Source organism: Myotis yumanensis, unplaced genomic scaffold, assembly GCF_028538775.1.
Source record: "Myotis yumanensis isolate MYYU_CA2020_CCGP unplaced genomic scaffold, mMyoYum1.0.hap1 SCAF_2, whole genome shotgun sequence".
Lineage (NCBI taxonomy): Eukaryota > Metazoa > Chordata > Mammalia > Chiroptera > Vespertilionidae > Myotis > Myotis yumanensis.
The window spans coordinates 37,814,483-37,835,457 of NW_027223753.1; the positions used below are offsets into that span (position 1 = coordinate 37,814,483).

Below are 20,975 nucleotides of genomic sequence, written 5' to 3' on the forward strand. Positions count from 1 at the left end.
AAATTGCTATAAAATTTGCTAAATGCTTCAGTTTCTGAGTTGATTGCCTGGACTAGTAACTGGCAGTGATCTATGGATGACATTTTGAGTGAGTTTGATGCTGGGTGTGCAAAAATGAGTAAGACAATGATTCATGATCTCAAGGAACTTAGGGTTTGGTGGAGAAATAAGCATGTAGACAAATGTGAACAGTAAGAAATTATAGGTTATAAATAAAAACAATAGAAATTATATCTGTGGTACCATTCTGATTTATACAAGGTATATGCTGGCATAAAGAACAGAGTAATCATTTGCACCCAGGGAGTTAGAAAGGGCTTCATAGAAGAAGTGACATTTCAGTTCAAAGAGACTTGGCTTTTCTGTCTTGAGTAGAAGTAACTTGCAAAGCATGGTTTATAAAAACAAAATGATAGCATCCTTTGCTGCTACATCATTTGTTATGGCATTAGAGATATTTAAAAGATAAATCAGGGACCACGTTGAATTGCTATTTTAGTATCGTACACAACTGTGAATAATCTGCAAGGGAGGACCAACATGTGTTCCTCAAGCTGCTCCTGACTCCCCAGGGAGTCTAGGGTAGTCATTCACAGCTGCTGTTCCTGCCCTCACTAGTGCAGCCATTGCCTTCTCTGCCTCCCCTTGACCTCTTGTTCATGAGAGGCAGGAGAGAGAGCAGCTTCACACTGGCACTAACAGCTGGCAGGAGCTGTGTGAAATCCCCCAGAGAGCCCCCCAAGAGTCTTGAGAGTTGCACCCCTGTAATATAAACCAGAATCTGAGAAAATTAGATGCTTAAAGAACATAAAACCCTATCATTATAGCCAAGGAAATGCTCCCATCTGCTGGTGGATTTTCTCTTTATAGGTTGTGGTCACTAGAGGGCAATAAGACCATTCATATGAGCAGATAAGGTATTTCCACCAGTAGAGGGTACTAGTGATTAATATTTTATGACCTGTATATATTTACATATATGTATATATATGTTCATATTTAGGCACATGCCACAGTTACCATTTATGATCAGAGCTTAAATATCAACATAATAGGCTGGAATTGTCCTACAAATATAGAACATGATAATTTTTTAAAAATCCTTTCTATTACTTCTTTGAGTAAATTGTGAGTATGCTTTCAGTAATGGGTGTGTCTGATCAGAGATTTCAATTCGAAGATCATAATGAAACCACAAAAGGGGCTTGACTTGAGAGGAGCTGGAAACCATCCAAGTTTTGAGTCTTGACCCTACCCAAGCCTTCCCTAAAAATGAGGTTGAATAGAATATAGAGGTTTCTTGATTTTTTTGTATTTGCAACAGTTGCTAAGCTGAAGATTCATTTGGATCATTGCCTGAGCATGTTTACATTCTTCCATCTTTAGCCTCCTGCCTGTCCTTATCCTGTGGGCTATAAGAGACCAATATTTATTGAGTGCTTTCTTTGTGCTAGAAACTGTGTTGGCATAATAATGGAGACCGATATTGTCCATGCCACTTTGAAGCCTGCAGTCTAATGGAAGGACAGCCAATTTAACAAGACTGTCAGACAATGTGATGTTTGCTCTAATGATGGGGAGAAGTTAGCTTAAGGAGTATATATATATTGAGAGTAGAAGAGAAGATGTTGAAGAATGTGTCAGGCAGGGGCTGTAATGCAAGTTGCACACAGGGCTGGAGGTGGGAGAGAACAGGATGCATTGCAGAAACGAAAAGAAGTTTGGTGTGTTTGAAGTGAAGCTGGAGAGCCAGTCTGGACCAGATGGAGAAGGTCTTTTGTAAGCCATTCAAAACTCTTTGGTCTTAGCATGTGTAGTAGTTATCTATCCCTGTATAAAAAGTTACCCCAAAATTTAGCAGCTTAAGTAGTGTTATCTCACAGAATTTTTCTGAGAGTCAGGAATCTGGGAGCTGCTTATCTGGATGATTCTGGCTCACTGTCTCTTAAGAGGTTTCAGTCAAGCTATTGTCTGTGGCTATAGTCATCTGAAAGTTTGACCAGGGCTAAAAGGGCTACTCAAAATGGCTCACTCCCAGGATTAATGGTAAGAGGCCTCCGTTGTTCATCACATGAGCCTCTCCTTAGGGCTGCTCATGACATGGCAGCTGCCTTTCTCCAGAACAAGTGATCCAAGGGAGAACCACTAAGATGAAGCTACACAGTGTCTTTTATAACCTAATCTCAGAAGTGACATACCATCACTTCTGTCATATTCTGTCGGGCACACAGACCAGCCCTGGTACAGTTTGAGAGACAACTACATATAGGTTATAAATACCAAGAGGTGAAGATCATTGAAGGCTATTTTGTAGACTGGCTACTACAACATGTATTTCTTTTTTCTTTTTTTAAATATATTTTTATTGATTTCAGAGAGGAAGGGAGAGATAGAAACATCAGTGATGAGAGAGAATCATTAATTGGCTGCCCCCTACTGGGGTATCGAGCCCATAACCTAGCATGTGCCCTGACCAGTAATCAAACCAGGACCTCCTGATTCATAGGTCAACACTCAAGCAACCACTGAGCCACACTGGCTGGGCAACATGCATTCTTTTTATTTAACCTAGTATATTATACTTCTTAGACATGCAGATTTGTGTTCATTTGTAGAAATTTAACAGTTATTATCCCTTCAGAAGTACCTCTCTTTCACTCTATTTCTTTGTTCTGGGATTCTATAATTAGAAGTATGTTAGACCTTTTATTTTCCATATCCCTTAGCTTGTTTGTCATATATATTTTTTTAATCTCGTCTCTCATAATATTCTGGGCAGTTTCTTCAGATATATGTCTTCCAAGTCACTAGTTCTCTTTCTAGCTGACTCTAATCTGCTATTTAACCTATTCATTGAGTTCTTTATCTCAAAAACTATTTTTCATTTTTATAAGTTTCCTTTTTACCCTAAATTTGTCTCTTTTAAATAATATTTGTACATTCTTATGATTGTGCCTTTTATTTCTTTAAACTTAATGTATAGTTCTTCTGTCTTTTTAATCTGACTCTTCTAATATTTGTGGTCCTTGCGGGTTTAAGTCTGTTGTTTATTGTTTCTGCTGACTCTCATGGTGCTTGCCTTCCCATGTATTTGTTAATTTTTAATTGTAAGTGCATTGTTTTCTTTCAATCTATGGGAATTTAGTGGGACTAAATTGGAGAAGCTTCCCTCTAGAGCAGCTGTCGCCAACCGGTGGTCTGCAGACCACTGGTGGTCCGTGAAGTCTGAAAGGTTGGTGACAGCTGGTTTAAGGAAACCTTTGGAGCAGCAGTCGCCAACCATTGGTCCACGGACCACTGGTGGTATGCGAGGTCTGAAAGGTTGGCAACCGCTGCTCTAGAGGGAATTAGCTTCCTTCTTTTTTTTTGTTTCTGCCAATAGTGAAGGGTCACTTCTGATCTGGAATACTTTAGCACACTTCTCAAGGATCCTAGCTCAGTTGAGCATCCCAGGATTAGCTATCCCACTTCACCACTGGCCCAAAAGTAAGTATTTCAGCAGCATTGCTATTTACATCAGCCCTTTGTTTAACCCTCCCCATCCCTGAGCCTACGCCTTTGGCCTCTGCTTACTTTTTTGGAAGAGGGAATGAGGTAGTTTTTATCTAGAATCTAGTTTTACTGCAGTGAAAGGATAGTTTTTGTCCATTATGAAGCCCAAGACCCTAAAGATAGTAAGTGATTGTTATTGGAGGATTTTGAATGGAGGAGTGACATAGTCATATTTGCATTTTAGAAAAAAAATATACTGGCTGCCATGTGGAAAAGTACTGGAGAAAAGCAAACCTAGAGGCAATTAAAACATCTGGTTGGGAAATTAGGGTGGCCTGGGTAGGGTAGTAGTCGAGGGGATGGAGAAGTGTGGTTCGAATCAAGAGCCGCAAGTGGAATAAAATCCCAAAGGACGTAGAGATTGATTGGATGATGGAAATGAAGATAAAGGAGTGAAGGCTAAAGCCTAGATTTCTGTTATGGCCAAGTAGGTGGATGTCAGTACCACACATTAAGATAGAGAACAGCAGGTTTGGAGGTGGAGAGATTCATAAATTCAGTTTTAGACTTACTATGTATGACATACTAGTGACATCCAAGAGGAAATGTCCAGCAGAATGTTGTATGTACAAGGCTGAAGCTAAAGAGAGACTAAGTATATACAGGGAGTTATCAGCAGCATATAGTTAGAAATTGAGGCAATCTATATATATAAAACACTAATATGCAAATAGACCAAATGGTGGAACAACTGAACAACCAAGCAACCAGTTGCTATGACATGCACTTACCACCAGGGGCACACGCGGAACATGGTGGGCGTTGGCCGCCGTGGGATGGTGGAGTAGGTGAGCGGGGGCACCAGACCAAAGCGGGGTGCTGGTCGCCGTCATCGGGGCGAGCCTCTGGTGGTTACTGAAAATTCTTTGCTCCCACGCACCATGGTCCCGCCCAGCGCTCACACCTGCTGCCAGCGCCGGCCCTGCTCACATCGCTGCCAACACTGGAGCCGCTACTCACACCCGCTGATGGCGCCAGCCCTAATCGCTCTGTGCTGTCAGCAGGTGCGAGTGGGGCCGGCACCATCAGCTCGTGGGAGTGGCAGTGGCAGTGGCAGGAGTGGGGCTGCAGAAAGACAGGACCCGGGGCCATGGCGGGAGGGGTCAGGTGGGGGTGCGGAGGATGGGCCGAGACCCACCCCTGTGCCCACCGCAGCCTCGTGACCCACAGTTCCTTTCAAGGTGCACAAATTCGTGCACTGGGCCCCTAGTGGGAATATATAAGCTTGCCCAGGAAGTGTATTTAAGAAAAGCATAGAGCTAAATCCAAAATCCTGAAGCACACCAGTATTTAAGAGACTTACAGAAGGAGACTGAGAAGGTGTGACAAGGGAAACAGGAGAGAATGCTGTCATGAAATGGGAAGTTAGATTTTGTCAGGGTTTGGGGCAGAAGGTTGAGTGAGAAGGAGGTAAGAAAATGAAATTGAAAATAAACAATTTTTTCAAGAAGCTTCATATTGAAAGGAAAAAGAGAGATGGCAATATCGGAAAGGGAATGTGGGGTTGAAGAAAGTTGTCATTTCTTAAATAGGAGAGAGTCTAACTTGTTAATTGACAGGTTTGTAGAGAGACCTTATCCGGGAGAATGGATTGGACTTAGTAAGGATCGACTGTGGTGATGAAGAGGCCAAGATGTCTCTCTTACCATTTCTGCTGGTTCTTCCTGACTTCAGATAGTCTCAGGTCTTTTCCTTTAATTGTCTTTGCCATCTCTTACAGACACCTTGCTTTTCTTCTTCCCTTTATAGCCAGATTCCTGTAAAAATGATTAATAATCTCAACTCCATTTCTGTACCTCCCATTCCTTCTTCGTTCAACCCTTTCCATGCCGACTTCTCTCACAACCACTATTATTCTCTCTCAGGACATGAGTGATTTCATTCTATCCAAGACCAGTAGTCTTGTCTCATTTCTCATCTTCCCAGAACCATGAATTTTAGACCATTGATTGATCTTTTTTTCTGTCAACATAAATGACACTGAACATGTTGCCAATTCTTTATCTATTTTTTAAATGTTTATTTACTTCATATCCCGCCTGAGTTTGTAATTACTTATTTATTTACTTTATTTTTTTATTTACTAAACAGGAACCCAAGGCAGCAGGACCGTGTAACACATTTTATTTAGTGATGCATTTCAAGCATTAGTGTGGCATATAGCAAGAGTGCAGGATATATTCATCAAATGAATGAAAATGACAAGGTCAAATAAGATTTTCTCTGTGACTTTTTCTAGCTTTTTATAGTCCTGTTTCTTGCCGTCTCTGTTTCCTCAGTCCTTGTTCCCTATTCCCTATCAGGGTTGCTTTTCCATAAAACTCCGACCTCAGTCTTGCTGCTGCTTTAGAGCATAACTGAGACCTCAATTCAGACAGCTCTTGGATATGTATCTCCCACCCTGGTCCATTTTTTAATCTTAGATTTTTAGACATGTTCCAATTTATATTCCTACCATTTTTTTAAAAAAATCTTACTAATTAAATAGGTTAAAATAGCATCTTGTTTTCATTTGCTGTAGAGAATGAATTGTATTTATTGGCACTTTGTCTTTTTTGGTGAATTGCTTATGTTCTTTGTCCATTTACTGTTGAGATCTTATATTTTTCTATTTCTGGACTTTGTAAATGTCAGTGTCATAAAACTTTTAAATCCATTTAGCTACCTAAATGTTTTTAAATGTGTTCATTGATTTCAGAGAGGAAGGGAGAGAGAGAGAGATAGAAACATCAATGATGAGAGAGAATCACTGATTGGCTGCCTCCTGTATGCACCACACTGGTGATCCAGCCTGCAACCTGGGCATGTGCCCTGACCGGGAATCGGAACTGTGACCTCTTGGTTCATAGGTCGATGCTCAAACACTGAGCCATGCCAGCTGGGACTAACTTTTTAAAAAAATATATTTTTATTGATTTCAGAGAGGAAGGGAGAGGGAGAGAGAGATAAAAACATCAATGATGAGAAAGAATCATTATCAGCTGTCTCCACGCCCCCTTCTGGGGATTGAGCCCGAAACCTGGGCATGTGCCCTTGACTGGAATTGAACCCAGGACCCTTCAGTCCGCAGGCTGACTCTCTATTCACTGAGCTAAACTGGTTAGGGGGCTACCTAAATTTACAAAGAAGGAAACAGACTCAGAGAGATAAAGTGACTTATCCAGGGCCACATAGTGAGTTAGCACCAGAGATACAATGAGAGCCCGGTCTCTTGGGGCAATGTTGTTTCTTGGTTGGCAGCAGGCTGCCATGGTGCCCTGGACCCTAGCCATATGTGCCTTTATTTTATTGGACCTTCTCTATGGGTTCTGCCATCTGCTCAAACTCACCTCTTTTAAACAGAATTTAGTGCCATTTCTTTTGTGCCTCAAATACAAAGTTTTCTCCTAGTATTCCCATTTTAGTCAGTGTCCCTAGCATTTTGCTCTGACATTAACTCTCCAGGTAGAAATGTCCAGCAGGCAGTTGGAGATGTGGGACTGAAGTTCATATGAGAGATTTAGACTAAAAATACATATTTGGAAGTCATTTGCCTGAAAGCATTTGCTTAAAATCACCTAAGTGCATGAGTTCTCTGAGTAAAAGAAAAGATCAAAGGGCTGAAGGATAGAACTTGGAAGATCCATGGTGGGGAAGTGGGAGGAGGAAGAGGAGCCAGTGAAGAGGCTGAGGGAGTCGAGAGAGAGAGGAAGAGTGCCAGGTCTTTTGTATTGTGACATGAAGGCCAAGGAGGAGAGTGTGTTAAGAGGCAAGGGAAATGAGTGTCCTCACTGTTCTCACTGGGCAAAAGCCTTTGGACTTGGTATTTAATGGGGCCTCTGTGACTGCATACTTTCACTTTAAAGGAGTCTAGTGGGTAAGAAGTATCGAGTAGTTGTCTGATGAGGCAGTGGAGTTAGGCCTTGTACTCTCAACCTAGTGAGCAAGCATGCTCCACTTTGCAATGCTGTGTGAATGAATATTCTGGGAAAAGTTTTATGTCAACCACATTTATCTGATTTCAGATAATTTTTCATTTATGATTAACAACAAGAAAACCTATACTTACTAAGTGCTTTCCCAACTATGACCTCATTTGATCCACATACCAATTCTGGAAGGTAAAGGTTGTTATTTTCTCCAGATGGGAGAACTGAGGCTTAGAGAGTTTAAAGTAACTTACCCAGGTCAGAAAACCAAAAAATAAGTGACAAAGCTAAGATAAGATATTCTTATACCATGTCATGCCACTTCCTGAAACCTAAAAATGCACCCTTGTCCATGGCAAGCTCTTACTTGTCCTTCAAGATTCAGATGAAACAATCTATTTGAAGCTAAAAACGTTTGTTGAATGAACAAATTAGTGAGTGAGTGAGTGAGTGAATGGGTATGTGATTTGACTTATCCAAGGACATGGGATAAGTGGCAAGGACCTTTCAAATAGCCTTCTGGTCTCAAGTTGTGCCATAGATTTCTATTTCATCAGCAATCTTGAACTACTTATGGACTCCTGTATTCATTTTCTGTGAATAATGCTATAACAAATTACCACAAAATCAGTAGTTTAAAACAACACAGATTTATTATCTTACTAGAGGCCCGATGCACGAAGATTCGTGCAAGAATGGGCCTTTCTTCCCCTGGCTGCCGGCACTGCCTTTGCTCCAGCCGGAGCCACCTTTCTGCCTTCCCATGCTGCCCAGAGGCCCGGAGTGGCTGGGGCGGGGTGGACCGCCTGTGTCGTCGCCTTGGCGATGACGCAAGCGTCCCACCCTGCCCCCCGGCCATTCGTCCCCTATGCATGTGTGTGCTGCCCACAGGCCCACCATCTTTGTTGGGTTAATTTTATACTCACTCCTGATTGGCTTGGGGCGTCGCGAAGGTACTGTCAGTTTACATATTTGTCTATTATTAGTGTAGATTATTAGTGTAGATGGTTTTGTGGGTCAGAAGTTCAGTACGATACTCAATGGTTAAAGCGTTGGCCTGCGCAGTCAAGGGTTGCAGGTTCGGTTCCTAGCCCCCGTCAGAGTGCATGTGGAAGGCAACCACTGATGTGTCTCTCTCACATCAATGTTTTTCTCTTCGATTCCCGGTCAGGGCACATGCCCAGGTTGCAGGCTTGATCCCCAAAGCGGGCTGTGCAGGAGGCAGCCAATCAGTGATCTTTCTCTCTCATTGATGTTTCCATCTCTTTATCCTTCTCCTTTCCTCACTCTTTAAAAATCAATTTAAAATAAAAAGGAATTTCAGTATGGGTCTCAGTGGGCTAAAATCAAGACTACATTCCACTCTGGAGAATCTGTTTCCCTGCCTTTTCAGTTTCTAAAAGCCACCTATATTCCTTAGCTTGTGGTTCCCTTCCTCCATCTCCAGAGCTGGGGGGTCAAATTCTTCTCACACCTCATCTCTCTGACCCACCCTCTGTCTCTTCACCTTTAAGGAGTGTGATTAAATTGGGCCCACCAATAGTCCATCCTATGTCAGGGTCCTTAATTTTAATCACATCTGCGAAAGTCTCTTTCTATGTAAAGTAGCATATTCAGAGATTCTGAGCATTAGGACCTGGCTGTCTTTGGAGACCATTATTTTGTCTGCCACAAGCCCTCAAATTATGCCATGCTATTTCAGGTTCTACGATTTTGTTCACTCTACTTCTGTGAGTCATGGTCTCCTTGAGTCATTGGTAAGACTCAGGATAAAACTTTGCCTGTTTCTTGTTATTTGGTGACCCCTTTGCTAGCTTAATTGACTCCTCTGTCCTTTTGGCCCTCCCTGGGGTTCCCCCTTCAGTACTGTCTTAGGACCTGTAACACTTCCATGCATTTGTTTCTTTAGGTGTCTTCTCCTGTGCTTAGACCTACCTGGAGCTCCTTGAGTACAGGGCTGCATCTGGTCAACATTCTATCCCAATGTCCAGCACAGAGCCCGATACATACCTAGCATTTGGTAATGTTTGTTAAATGAGTGAAAGACTGCTCCTGTAGGGAATTTGGCTTAATGTGCTGGTAAGCAGGAACCCCTTACCCTTAAACCCAGAGGACTTAACCTAGATCATAAGACCAGCCAGTGGCACTGTTTGCTTTAAAACATAAAAGTTCATGGAGCAAATAATGACTTTTTGCAGATCATTAACTTTCTTGATGTAGCTACTGACCAACTTGTGACCTTGGGGAAAGGTCATGGATACTCATTTTTTTTTTCATCTGAATCAGAGGAGGTAGAACTGTATAGTATAGGGTTAAAGCGTGAGTGCTGGAGCCAAATTGCCTACATTTGAAATCTCGTCCTGCCATGTCCTTCACAAGTTACTTAATCCCTTAGTTTCTTAGGTTCTTTACCTATAAAATGGGGAATCACAACGGCACCTATCCCTTAGGGTTGTCCTGAGGAGTAAATGAGTTAAGGTATATAAAACATTTAGCACAATGGTTAACTGTCATCATTATTGTTACCACAAAATTTCTTTTGTGATCTAAAATTTATTATTTTTGCCTTGTTTTTTTCTAGAAGAGGGTTCCCTTGTGCCCCCCCCCCCCCCCCCGCCCCCACTTCTCTTTTCCTGTCCAGACTGCCTTTCCTGCTATCACCTTTTTTTTTGGAGACTCCTTCCTCTTGCTAACAAATCTTATAGCCTTGCCCTTCCTGGGATGGTTTCCTTGGTATTGGTAGAGCCTCCTGGCCAGTCCGGGTGGGTCTCCTGAGAGAGTTATCTGTGGGTGTACTGCCCCCTGCAGGCAAGAAACATGGACTCCACTGCCCAGGCCGGAGAGATGAAGTCTTAAGCATATGGCAACCTCTCAAGTCCTGTGGTCTTCTGATTTGGGAATAACAAGAAGGAGAACATTATCTCAAAGAGCCTTGTAGATCACTCCCTGTGTCCCAGTCCCTAATAACAGGGAAATGCAGAGTGTTAGGGGGTTAAGTGTACAGGCCCTGGAGTCAGGCCGCTTGTATCAAATCCTGGCTTCCACACTTACTAGCTGTGAGACCTGGGGCATGTTATTTTGCTGACCTTCAGTTTTGTATTGTAAAGAGAGATATGCAAATAGTATTTAATTCATTTAGTTATAAAAATTAAATAATTCATATGAAAGAATTCTTGGCAATGGGTAAGAATTAGGAGCTTTTGATTTCCCCAGTGCCTTTGGGTTCAATTCTTTACAGTATCATTCCATTATTTTGTTTGCAATTGTGTGATTTTTACCAATCAATTGCATCTATATTCAACAATTTGAAAGCTAAATTTAAAATTTTTAATTTAACTTTGAGGTCAGCAAACATATTTATTATTCTGTGCGAGGCACTATCCTGGGAGCTGGGAATATAACTTGAAGTAAGGTATGGCGCCTGCCCCCCAGATGTTTGCAGTTTAGAAGGGAAAGTGAGCGTTTAAACATTCTTGGCAGAGGCAACAGTGAGCCAAGGCACAGAAATGTAAGAAGGCCAGATAGCCTGAACCAAAACAAGGATGTGCAAGCTGCTCTCTGTGGCTAGAACTTGGTGCATGGAGATAAAGGGGTAGGAGGGCTGGGTTTGAGCGGAGGGAGAAAAGAGGGTGACCTGATGAGAGGCAAGGCCAAAGAGTTCGGGTCATTTGGAACTCAAATGCTATACTTAGAAATTAATTTGAGGGCAGTGGAGAGAGCCACTGAAGAGTTTTTGGTAAGGGAATGATATGATCAAATTGTGTTTTAAAAGGTTATTTTTGACATCAGTATAGAGGTTAAATTGGAGAAAGCCAGACTGGGTGCGAACAAAGGTTGGTTAATAAATCATTGCGATAGACCTGTGGAGAGGTGATGAGGACGTGAATCAGGGCAGCAGTGAGGATGAAGAGGGAGCTGAGGAGGAAAAGGGAAAGATATAATAGATGTTAAGGAGCCTAATATGACGGGTGAGTGGTGGTGCCATTGTGTGAGGGACTGAGGGGGATAATAATGATTTCCATTTCCATTTTTGAAATGTTGAGTTAGAGGTGTTTGCAAAATAAGCAAGTAGAGATGTCCAAAGGGGACTGGAATTTGGGTCTTGTGCTCAATGAGAGCCTTTGGGCTAGAGATACATATTTGGTAGTCATCTGCTTGTGTATAGTAATTGGACCACAGGAGTGGGTGGGATTACTCAGGGAAGGCAGGGGAGAAATAAGAGAAGAGCCCAAGGACAACGCCCCAGCTGGGGTTCACAGATAAAGGTTGAGCAAGGCAGCCAGCAGAGGAGCTAGAGAAGGAAGAAGAGAACCAGTAACAGGTGGTATTTCAAAGAGCAGTGGAAGAGAATATTTCAAAATAAAGAAAGCAGCAGTGTCAGATGCTATTGAAGGATGAGGTACATGAGGTTGGAGAAGGTCCATTGGTTCAACAAATAGAGGACTCTGAGGGATTTCGGTGTCTTCAGTTCTCATGTATAAAGCTGGATCAATAGTGCCTTTCTTGGAGAGAGAAGAGGGTAAGGTTGGGAACAGATAGACAGAAGGATCTCTGTTCCGAAGCAGCCTGAATGCACCTCTATTACAGCACAGCTCGCACTGTTAGGATTGCTTACAGGTTGAGCCCACCCACAGGATTGTGAGCTGGACTGCATAGGCACACCCAGTCCCACGACTCCGAGGAGACTCACTAATAATTTCATTGTAAATTCTTTTAGACTTTTCCCTCTGCAAATAAACACATATGTGTTTATATGTGTGCACAAAAGTAATTGAAAAAAATATTGGCTCATACTGTGGATGTTCTGAGAACCTGTTTTTTTCCACTTAACTGAATAAATTAATCATCTTTCTATGTTACTACATGTTGAGCTATTCTAGTATTTAATAATTGCAAAATATTTATTGTTTGAGTGAACTATAATTTATTTAACAAAGTGAACCTTTAATGATGAGCTTTTAGCTTTTTACTATCACAAACAGTACTGGAATAAATATTTTTGTACACATATCTTCTTTGCACACCTTGGCGCAAGGTGAGTGTAGGTTAAATTCCAGGGACTGGGTCTTTTCCATCTCTGTACCCTCAGCACCAGGCATAAAGTAGGTACTTAGTAAAAGTATTAAAATGCCCTGAATTTAGGTCTTGAGGTCCTCCAGTGACTTGTTTATCTTTGTATTTTTAGCATCTATAACAGTGACCAACAAAATTTTGCTTGCTCAGTGAATAATCTCAAGAATATAGAGAACTCTGCTCAGAAAAGGAAAGCATTGAGTAGTGACCAGCTTTTAAGTAATGTGTGTATTAGAACACCTCACTAAGCATTGCCAGCTAGGAAGCACCTGGAGACATTTACTCTAAGTGTTCTGCATATTTCTCTTCCTCTCCTTGTGAGGAGTGTTGATGTATTCCTTTCCCTGAGCAGTAGAATGGCTAGATGAAATTTCTAGGTAGATAATTGGTTAGAGTGAGAAGTTAAAGACTCTTGTCTTCCCTTCAGAGTTATATTTCTTTTTCACCTGCAGGATGCCCTTCACAGAATCTTAAAAGCAGGAGCATATTCTTGTTCAGCCCTGCATGACTAGTGCCTAGCATACAGAGATGGGCCTTCAGCAAATGTGGAGGGTAAGGGAATCATTAAGTGTTAGGCTATACTAGTAGTCGGCAAACCGCGGCTCGCGAGCCACATGCAGCTCTTTGGCCCCTTGAGTGTGGCTCTTCCACAAAATACCACGTGCGGGTGCGCACGTACAGTTCAATTGAAACTTCGTGGTCCATGCGCAGAAGTTGGTTTTCCGAAAGGAGATAGATGAAACAAGTATACAAGACGAGTTGAGGATGGGAGAGTTGGAAGGGGTCGACCTCAGCGAACGTACCTCAATCAGATTGAGGACATTTTTAGCAAAGGCCAGCTTAGGAGTACCCTAATTAAGTTAATAACAATGTACCTACCTATATAGTTTAAGTTTTAAAAATTTGGCTCTCAAAAGAAGTTTCAGTGGTTGTACTGTTGATATTTGGCTCTGTTGACTAATGAGTTTGCCAATCACTGGGCTATACAGTTGGCATAAGCTGATAAACTTTTCAAATGATTTTGACTATTTCCCCAAATTTAAATCCGTTTTCTGCTTCCCTTTGTTCAATGATGACTCTTTTTAGTATATATTGAATTCTTGTATATAATGAGGTCTATTTCTGTGCTTCATTTTTTTATTCATTAGGTTTATTTTCTGGTGCTAGTTCATATAATTTTAACTATTGTTGTTTATAATATGTCCTAATCTTCTCTCTCTATATAAGGCTAATATGCAAAGTGTCCCCTTGGGTGTTCGACCGGGAGACCAGGAGTTCAATTGCTCATTATGACGTACGCTGACCACCAGAGGGCGGCGTGGATGAAGGAAGGCCCTGGCCAACATCTGGAAGGCCCCGATTGGCTCTGATCTCTGGCCAGGCCTAGGGACCCTACCTATGCATGAATTTGTGCACCAAGCTTCTAATATCTTATAAGGCTAAATGCTGATAATTCCTCTTTTCTAAAATATTTTAGACTTTTACCCATTTATATTTCTACTAGAGGCCTGGTGCACAAAAATTTGTGCACTGGTGGGGTGGGGAGAGGGGGTCCCTCAGCCCGGCCTGTGCCCTCTCGCAGTCTGGGACCACTCGGGAGATAATGACCTGCTGGCTTAGGCCCGCTCCTGGGTGGCAGAGGGCAGGCCCAATCCCTAGGTGCAGCCCCTGGTCGGGCTCAGAGCAGGGCTGATTGGGGAGTTGGGGCGCCGCCCCCTGTCATGCACAGAGCAGGGTGGATCGGGAGGTTGCGATGCCACCCCTAGTCACGCTCAGGGTAGGGCCGATTGGGGGGTTGGGGCACCGCCCCCTGTCGCACTCAAGGCAGGGTCGATAGGGAGGTTGCGGCGCCACCCCCTGTCATGCACAGAGCAGGGCCGATCAGGGGGTTGGGGCGCTGCCCCCATCACGCACAGAGCAGGGCCTTTCAGGGGGTTGGGGAGCTCCCCCCTGTCACGCACAGAGCAGGGCCCATCAGAGGGTTGGGGAGCTCCCTCCTGTCATGCACAGAGCAGGGCCGATCAGGGAGTTAAGGAACTCCCCCCTGTCACTCACAGAGCAGGGCGGATAGGGGAGTTGGGCACCGCTCCCTGTCACACACAGAGCAGGGCCGATAGGGAAGTTGGGGCACCGCCCTCTATCACCCACAGAGCAGGACGGATCAGGGGGTTGGGGCGCCGCCACTGTCACACTCAGGGCAGGGCTGATGGGGGGGCAGGGTTGGGGTGCCGCACCCTGTCACACACAGAGCCGCAGGGCGATCAGGGGGTTGGGGAGCTCCCCCGTGTCACACACAGAGCAGGGCCGATCAGGGGGTTGAGGAGCTCCCCCCTGTCACACACACAGCAGGGCCAATCAGGGGGTTGAGGAGCTCCCCCGTGTCACTCACAGAGCAGGGCCGATAGAGGGTTGGGGTGCTGCACCCTGTCACACACAGAGCCGCAGGGCGATCAGGGGGTTGGGGCGCCGCCACTGTCACACTCAGGGCAGGGCCGATGGGGAGGTTATGGCTCTACCCCGTCACACACAGAGCAGGGCCCGTGGGAGGGGGGGTGTTGGGGTGCTGCACCCTGTAACACACAGAGCAAGGCTGATCAGGGGGTTGGGGAGCTCCCCCCTATCAGGCACAGAGCAGGGCTGATCAGGGGATTGGGGCGCCTTCCCCTGTCAGGAACAGAGCAGGGCAGATAGGGAGGTTGTGGCCCCGCCCCCTGTCACACACACAGCTGCAGGGCCATCAGGGGGTTTGGTCGCTGCCCCCCGTCACGCTGATCCCAGTGCCGGGAGGCCTTGCGGCTCTGCTGATCCCAGTGCTGGGAGGCATATTACCCTTTTACTATATAGGCTAGAGGCCTGGTGCACGGGTGGGGGCCGGCTGGTTTGCCCTGAGGGTGTCCTAGATCAGGGTGGGGGTCCCCACTGGGGTGCCTGGCCAGCCTGGATGAGGGGATGATGGCTGTTTGCATCTGGTCACATCCCCTTCAGGGTGGGGGTCCCCACTGGGGTGCCTGGCCAGTCTGGGTGAGGGGCTGAGGGCCATTTTCAGGCTGGCGGGTGACTGAAGCTCCCAACCTGTCCTTTTTTTCTTTTTCTAGGGTTTTGTTTAGCTTCTATATTTGTTAAAATGTTTCTTAGAGAGCAGCTGAGAGGCCGGCAAGGCAGGCGGGGAACCTGGCTTCCTCCGTCACTGGAGCAAGCAAGCCTCCCTGTTCGCATCAGCTGCCTGGCTGCCGGCCACCATCTTGGTTGGCAGTTAATTTGCATATCTCACTGATTAGCCAATGGGAAGGGTAGCGGCCATACGGCTAATTACCATGTTTCTCTTTTGTTAGATAGGATAATAAGTCTATAAATATTGGTTGTCTTCTAATACAAACAGCCTATTGAGATTACATTATATTTACAAATTAGCTTCAGTATTGGCATTCTTTTACTAACTTTTCATCATATAATATGGTAGTTTTCCCCTTGTTTTACATATTTTAGTAAAAATATGTTCTTTTTCATGTGGGCCTATCTCTCCACAACACTTATTGAACCACTCTTCTGATCCCTAGCTCCTGCCATGGTGCTGTCTGCTAGAGGTACAGAAATGAACAAATCACAGCTCTTAACCTCAAGGAGCTCTCTTTGGTTGACAAGAGAGATAACTGATCTAATGGCAACTAATTATAATTATTGTGATAAACAAAAGCCCAAGGTGCTAAGGAAGCACAGAGGAGGCATACAACCAAGCGTAGGGGTGTTAAAGAAGACTTCCTAGAGAAGGGACTCCTGTACTGAGTCTTAAAGACAGAATGGAAGTTAACCAGATGAAGTGGGAAGAAAGAGTATTCCAGGCAGACAGAATGTTTATTGGAAAATATGTTCAAAAGCAGAGACTTTCAAAATATTGAAGTATTTTAGGAGCTACAAGTAGCTGGAGTATAGATGACAGTAGGATGGTAGCTGGAAATGAAGCTAGAAAGCAGGTGGGAGGGTGGCAGATGATTGAAGGGACTTGTGTGACAAGATATGAATTTGGATATAGAATTGAAAGATTTAAGTAGAGCAGTGAAATGGTCAGGTTTATGTTTTAGAAAAAAATATCCCTAAAAAGAGAAAATAAAGTTAAATAAAGACCTCTCTGGCTTCCGTAGAAGATGGCATTAAGGGGTTCCAGACGTATTGCATTTGGTAGTTTGGACTCAAACGACTCTTTTAATCTAAAGCAGTCTGTGACCTTATTCCCCTTTTTTAAGAAATACCATTTACTATTATAGAAACCAGGTCTGTTGTCCTGTAGAATGTGCCACATTCTGAATTTATCTGTTTCCTCATACTATAACCTATTCCTCTGCCTCACATTTTCTATAAACTGGAAGTTAGCGTTGAATGAGTCATTGGATTCTGGTTCATCTTTTCTCTGGGAGGAGGGGCAAGAATACTTCATAGGTAGGGCTGTGAAGTCCTACCTGTGTCTGATGGTGCCACTCTCAGGGATGCTGATTGATCAGTGGTTCGGGTCATGACAGCTCATTCCTCCATTATAAATTTCTCCATCAACCTTCTATTGAATGAATTGATCTACTGATGATTAGCACCTGAGTGAATTATTTCATCATGGGCTACAATTTTTTTTTTAATTCTGTCAGTCTTTTCACATGTATTAGCTGAATAAAGAACATTTCCTCGCCCTAGCCAGTTTGGCTCAGTGGATAAAATGTTGGCCCATGGACTGACCGAGAATTTGATTCTGGTCAAGGGCATGTACCTTGGTTGCAGGCTCAATCCCCACTCCGGTCGGGGCATGTGCGGGAGGCAACTAATCAGTGTGTCTCTCTCACATCGATGTTTCTCTCTCTCTCACTCTCCCCCTTCCTTGCACTCTCTCTTAAAAAATCAATGGAAAATATCCTTGGGTGAGGACTAACAACAACAACAAAGAACATTTCTTCAATAGCTAGAGCTATTTGGTTGTTCTGAAATATAATATGTACCAAAAAGATAAGAAAAATGCTTACTTCATTTCTTTTATTGCAATTTTGGATTAAGGTGTTGGCACCTTAGTTGTTCTGTTGTAAGTATGTTTTGGTCATGTTTCTATTTTATGACTTAATACATTGGCTAGTCCAGTGCTTCTCCCCGTAGTGATTATCTTGTAACCCCAGTCTTTGAGAAATGGTCTTCATTTGCACAAGAGCCTTAAAATCCTTAGGGATGTGAATGACTTTCTAAGTGCCATACACACATCAGTCCATCTAGTCCTGTACTTTTCAGAAGACAGAACAACCTTTCCTTTGGTTTCTCTTCTCTTGCTCCAGGTCACACGGTGAATAAGATGCGTCAACACTCAGATTCAGAAGTGGCTTGTCTTGCCAAAGAAGTTTACACTGAGTGGAGAACTTTCATTGAGAAACATGCAGATAGACCTTCTATTGAAGTCCGAAGTGATTCCAAAACCGAGGCACTTAGGAAAAACGCCCAGAAATTACTCTCAGAAGCGTTGGAATTAGAGGTAATGTCTGGTTGGAATGTGATTATTAGGAGCTCTTGGTTAAATGAGCCTCACATTTTCAAAATGAACTTTCGTAGTCTTAGTGCTGTGGCTTTATTCTGTTTTTTTCTTTAAGGGTTCTGGATTTGTAATCATTCTGGGAGACAGTGTTGTAGAAAGGAACTAGCAAACCTGAATTAAAACCCTGGCTATACGTACTAGCTGTGGCATCTTAGGCAAATCCTTTAACATGAGGCTTGATTTTTTTTTTTATTGTTTTATTAAATTTTTATTGTTCAGATTACATTTGTTCCTCATCCCCCCCCCATAACTCCCCTCCTTCCAGTTCCCGCCCCACCCTCCGCCCTCACTCCCCACCCACTGGAGGCTTGATTTTTTTTTAACTGTAAAATGATTATTGTTCCTACCACCTAAGGTTATTGGAAAGAGTAAATGGACTCTTTATACAAAAGAATAGTATAGTGCCTGGTGATTACAAGTCACTTAATGAATGTTGGCTCCTCCCATTTATTTTATTTATTTATTTTTATTAAATATATTTTTATTGATTTCAGAGAGGAAGGGAGAGGGAGAGAAAGATAAAAACATTAATGATGAGAGAGAATCATTGATCAGCTGCCTCCTGCACATCCTCCACTGGGGATCAAGCCCACACCCAGGCTTGTGCCCTGACCAGGAATTGAACCTTGACCTCCTGGTTCATAGGTTGACACTCAACCATTGAGCCACATTGACTAGGTGGGCTCCTTCCATTTAAAATTTGTTCTCTTGCCACTGAAGCAAAAATTCTGGGATGGACTCTGTTATGGAATATCAGTGGCAAAAGAAATAGCTGTCTATTGAAAAGATTCTACTCCCCCATTTTTTGTCCACACTCTAAAGCATATAATCAATTGGCTAGACATAATTCCTATCATCTTCATAGCCAACAGTTCAGGTGACATTAGTGGCATGCTAGAAGGATTTTTGCTCATTAACAATAATATTAATCACCATCATCAAACAAATCTTATATGTCAGTTTATACTCTGGAAAAATCAGACATATAACATTTATATATTTTCTTCTTTTTAGGGTATCCCTATCAAAGTTTCTTTAAGAATAATTTAATATTATTAACAAAGGAAGCAATTCAGAAGTCTGATTTAAATGCTAGATCTGTTACTATATTCTCTGAAAAAAATTTTAACCTTTCTGTCTCAATTATGTATCCACAAAAGAAGGGCAAATGAACTCATGGTATATTATTTACTTTTTAAAATATAGTTATGGATTTTTAAATACACACTTAGAAAATGTGAAAAACATAGAAAGGAAAAATAAGATCACCATTGAACTTACCACTCGGATATAATCTTGTTAGCATTTTGGTGCATTTTCTGTTTGGTAAATTATTATAACTTTTTAAATGAATGCTATAATATGATTATCCCAAATTATTAAGAGCCAATTATATGCCAAATGTTCCAGAAGATAGTTTTATTGATTATTTAAACAACATTGCAGAAAATTAACAGTGATTTACATTTATGTTGTCTTTTTCATCTTGATCAATATCAGTTAGTGTCATTTTGTATATCCTTTTCTATATATGGTTATTTTTTCATTTTTATAATTTTCAGTGTTATTTGATAGCTCAGCAAATTGCTATGCTGTTAAGTTTGCTTTTCTTTTCCTAAAGGAGGCTTTAATATGAATATTAAGCCCTTGGAAGAGAGAAAAAAATATGAAGGTTGTAAGTCTAAATAAATAACTTTCCAGAATATTGATTAGCCAACAAGACTTGCTATTTGATATTTTAAATAAAGTTTATTTTTTAAATAAAGCAAAATTATTACGGAAACATAGAGTGTGGGTATATAATATGTAGTTAATGTGGTGTTAAATTCCAGTTCCCTGTGGTATATTTTTAAGTAAATGATAATAACGAAGCAATGCTTGTAAGGATTAATGAGCAGTTTGCCTACTATATTAAACTCCATAATAATTATCCTTTTAGTTTATCCATTAATTATCCTTTAAATGGCACATCAAGTGGTAAGCACTCAAGTGTTACAAAGCAAAGTTAAAAAAGTGATACATTCGTTAGTGCTTTCCAACATAATTGGAAAAAATATCAGATTAAGCATAGTTGAGTGGTTTTGTTCCCAAAGAGTAAATTTTAAAAATTAAAAAGTATGCATCTTTCTTTCTTCCTTGGCCAAAAAAAAAAAAAAAAATCAGTTTGTTTTTCTTGCATAAATAGTATTTGATAATAGTTTGATCAGTTTGATGTGTCGAAGAATTATAAACATTTTTGCATAAAAGTTAACTCTTAGCACCAATTATCATCTGAAACGTTTCCATATTAAGGTAAATCAGTGACCCATCTAATCCAGTATCTGGTCTTTGACAGTAACCAATGTTGAGTGCATTCAAATCAGACATCCAATCTCCACAAATGTACTTTATCAGGCAGTAGTAAACCATTGGGTAAGTTACTGGCCCGGCGACTAAAAAGCCTTTACAATTTGATCCTAGCATGTGTTTTTACAGATCTACTCATTACATTTTTTGTAGGAAATAAATGTTTTCATGTTATTTGTTTTTGTTACATTCTTTTGTAGTGAAAGCCACAGATGAGGAATATACACACACAGCCAAATGTATCTCTTTATTACTCTATAGATCTTGCTTTCTAGATTCATAGATTGTTTCCTTGTTCTTGGAATAATGGAATAGATGAATAAAAACTCCATTGTTGAGACCCTGGCTCCATTCCCCTTTACTTTCTCCCTTCCGGATCTTCTTTGTTCTTCCCTACATTTTAGATCTTTCCTCATATGAACATCCCCTGTGGTGTCATTCTCTTACTTCCCCTTCCTCATTATCCACTCTCCTTCCTACCTCATGGCCTGTGATCATTTTCCTATTATGTCATTAAAAAAAATGAACCTGATTCTCAA

The 20,975-nt window shown here is 42.1% G+C and overlaps 1 protein-coding gene across 2 annotated transcripts in view; it reads left to right on the forward strand.

Moving 5' to 3' along the window:
* Positions 1-20,975, forward strand: part of TCEANC2 (transcription elongation factor A N-terminal and central domain containing 2) — a 50,519-nt gene that overhangs the window by 8,887 nt on the left and 20,657 nt on the right. For both annotated transcript variants that reach the window (XR_011470237.1, XM_070405192.1), the window contains exon 4: positions 17,837-18,030. Coding sequence is in view for 1 of the 2 variants with exons in the window: in XM_070405192.1 (XP_070261293.1) it covers positions 17,837-18,030 (194 nt within the window). In the remaining variant the exon portion in view is untranslated. The remainder of the gene's footprint in view (positions 1-17,836; positions 18,031-20,975) is intronic.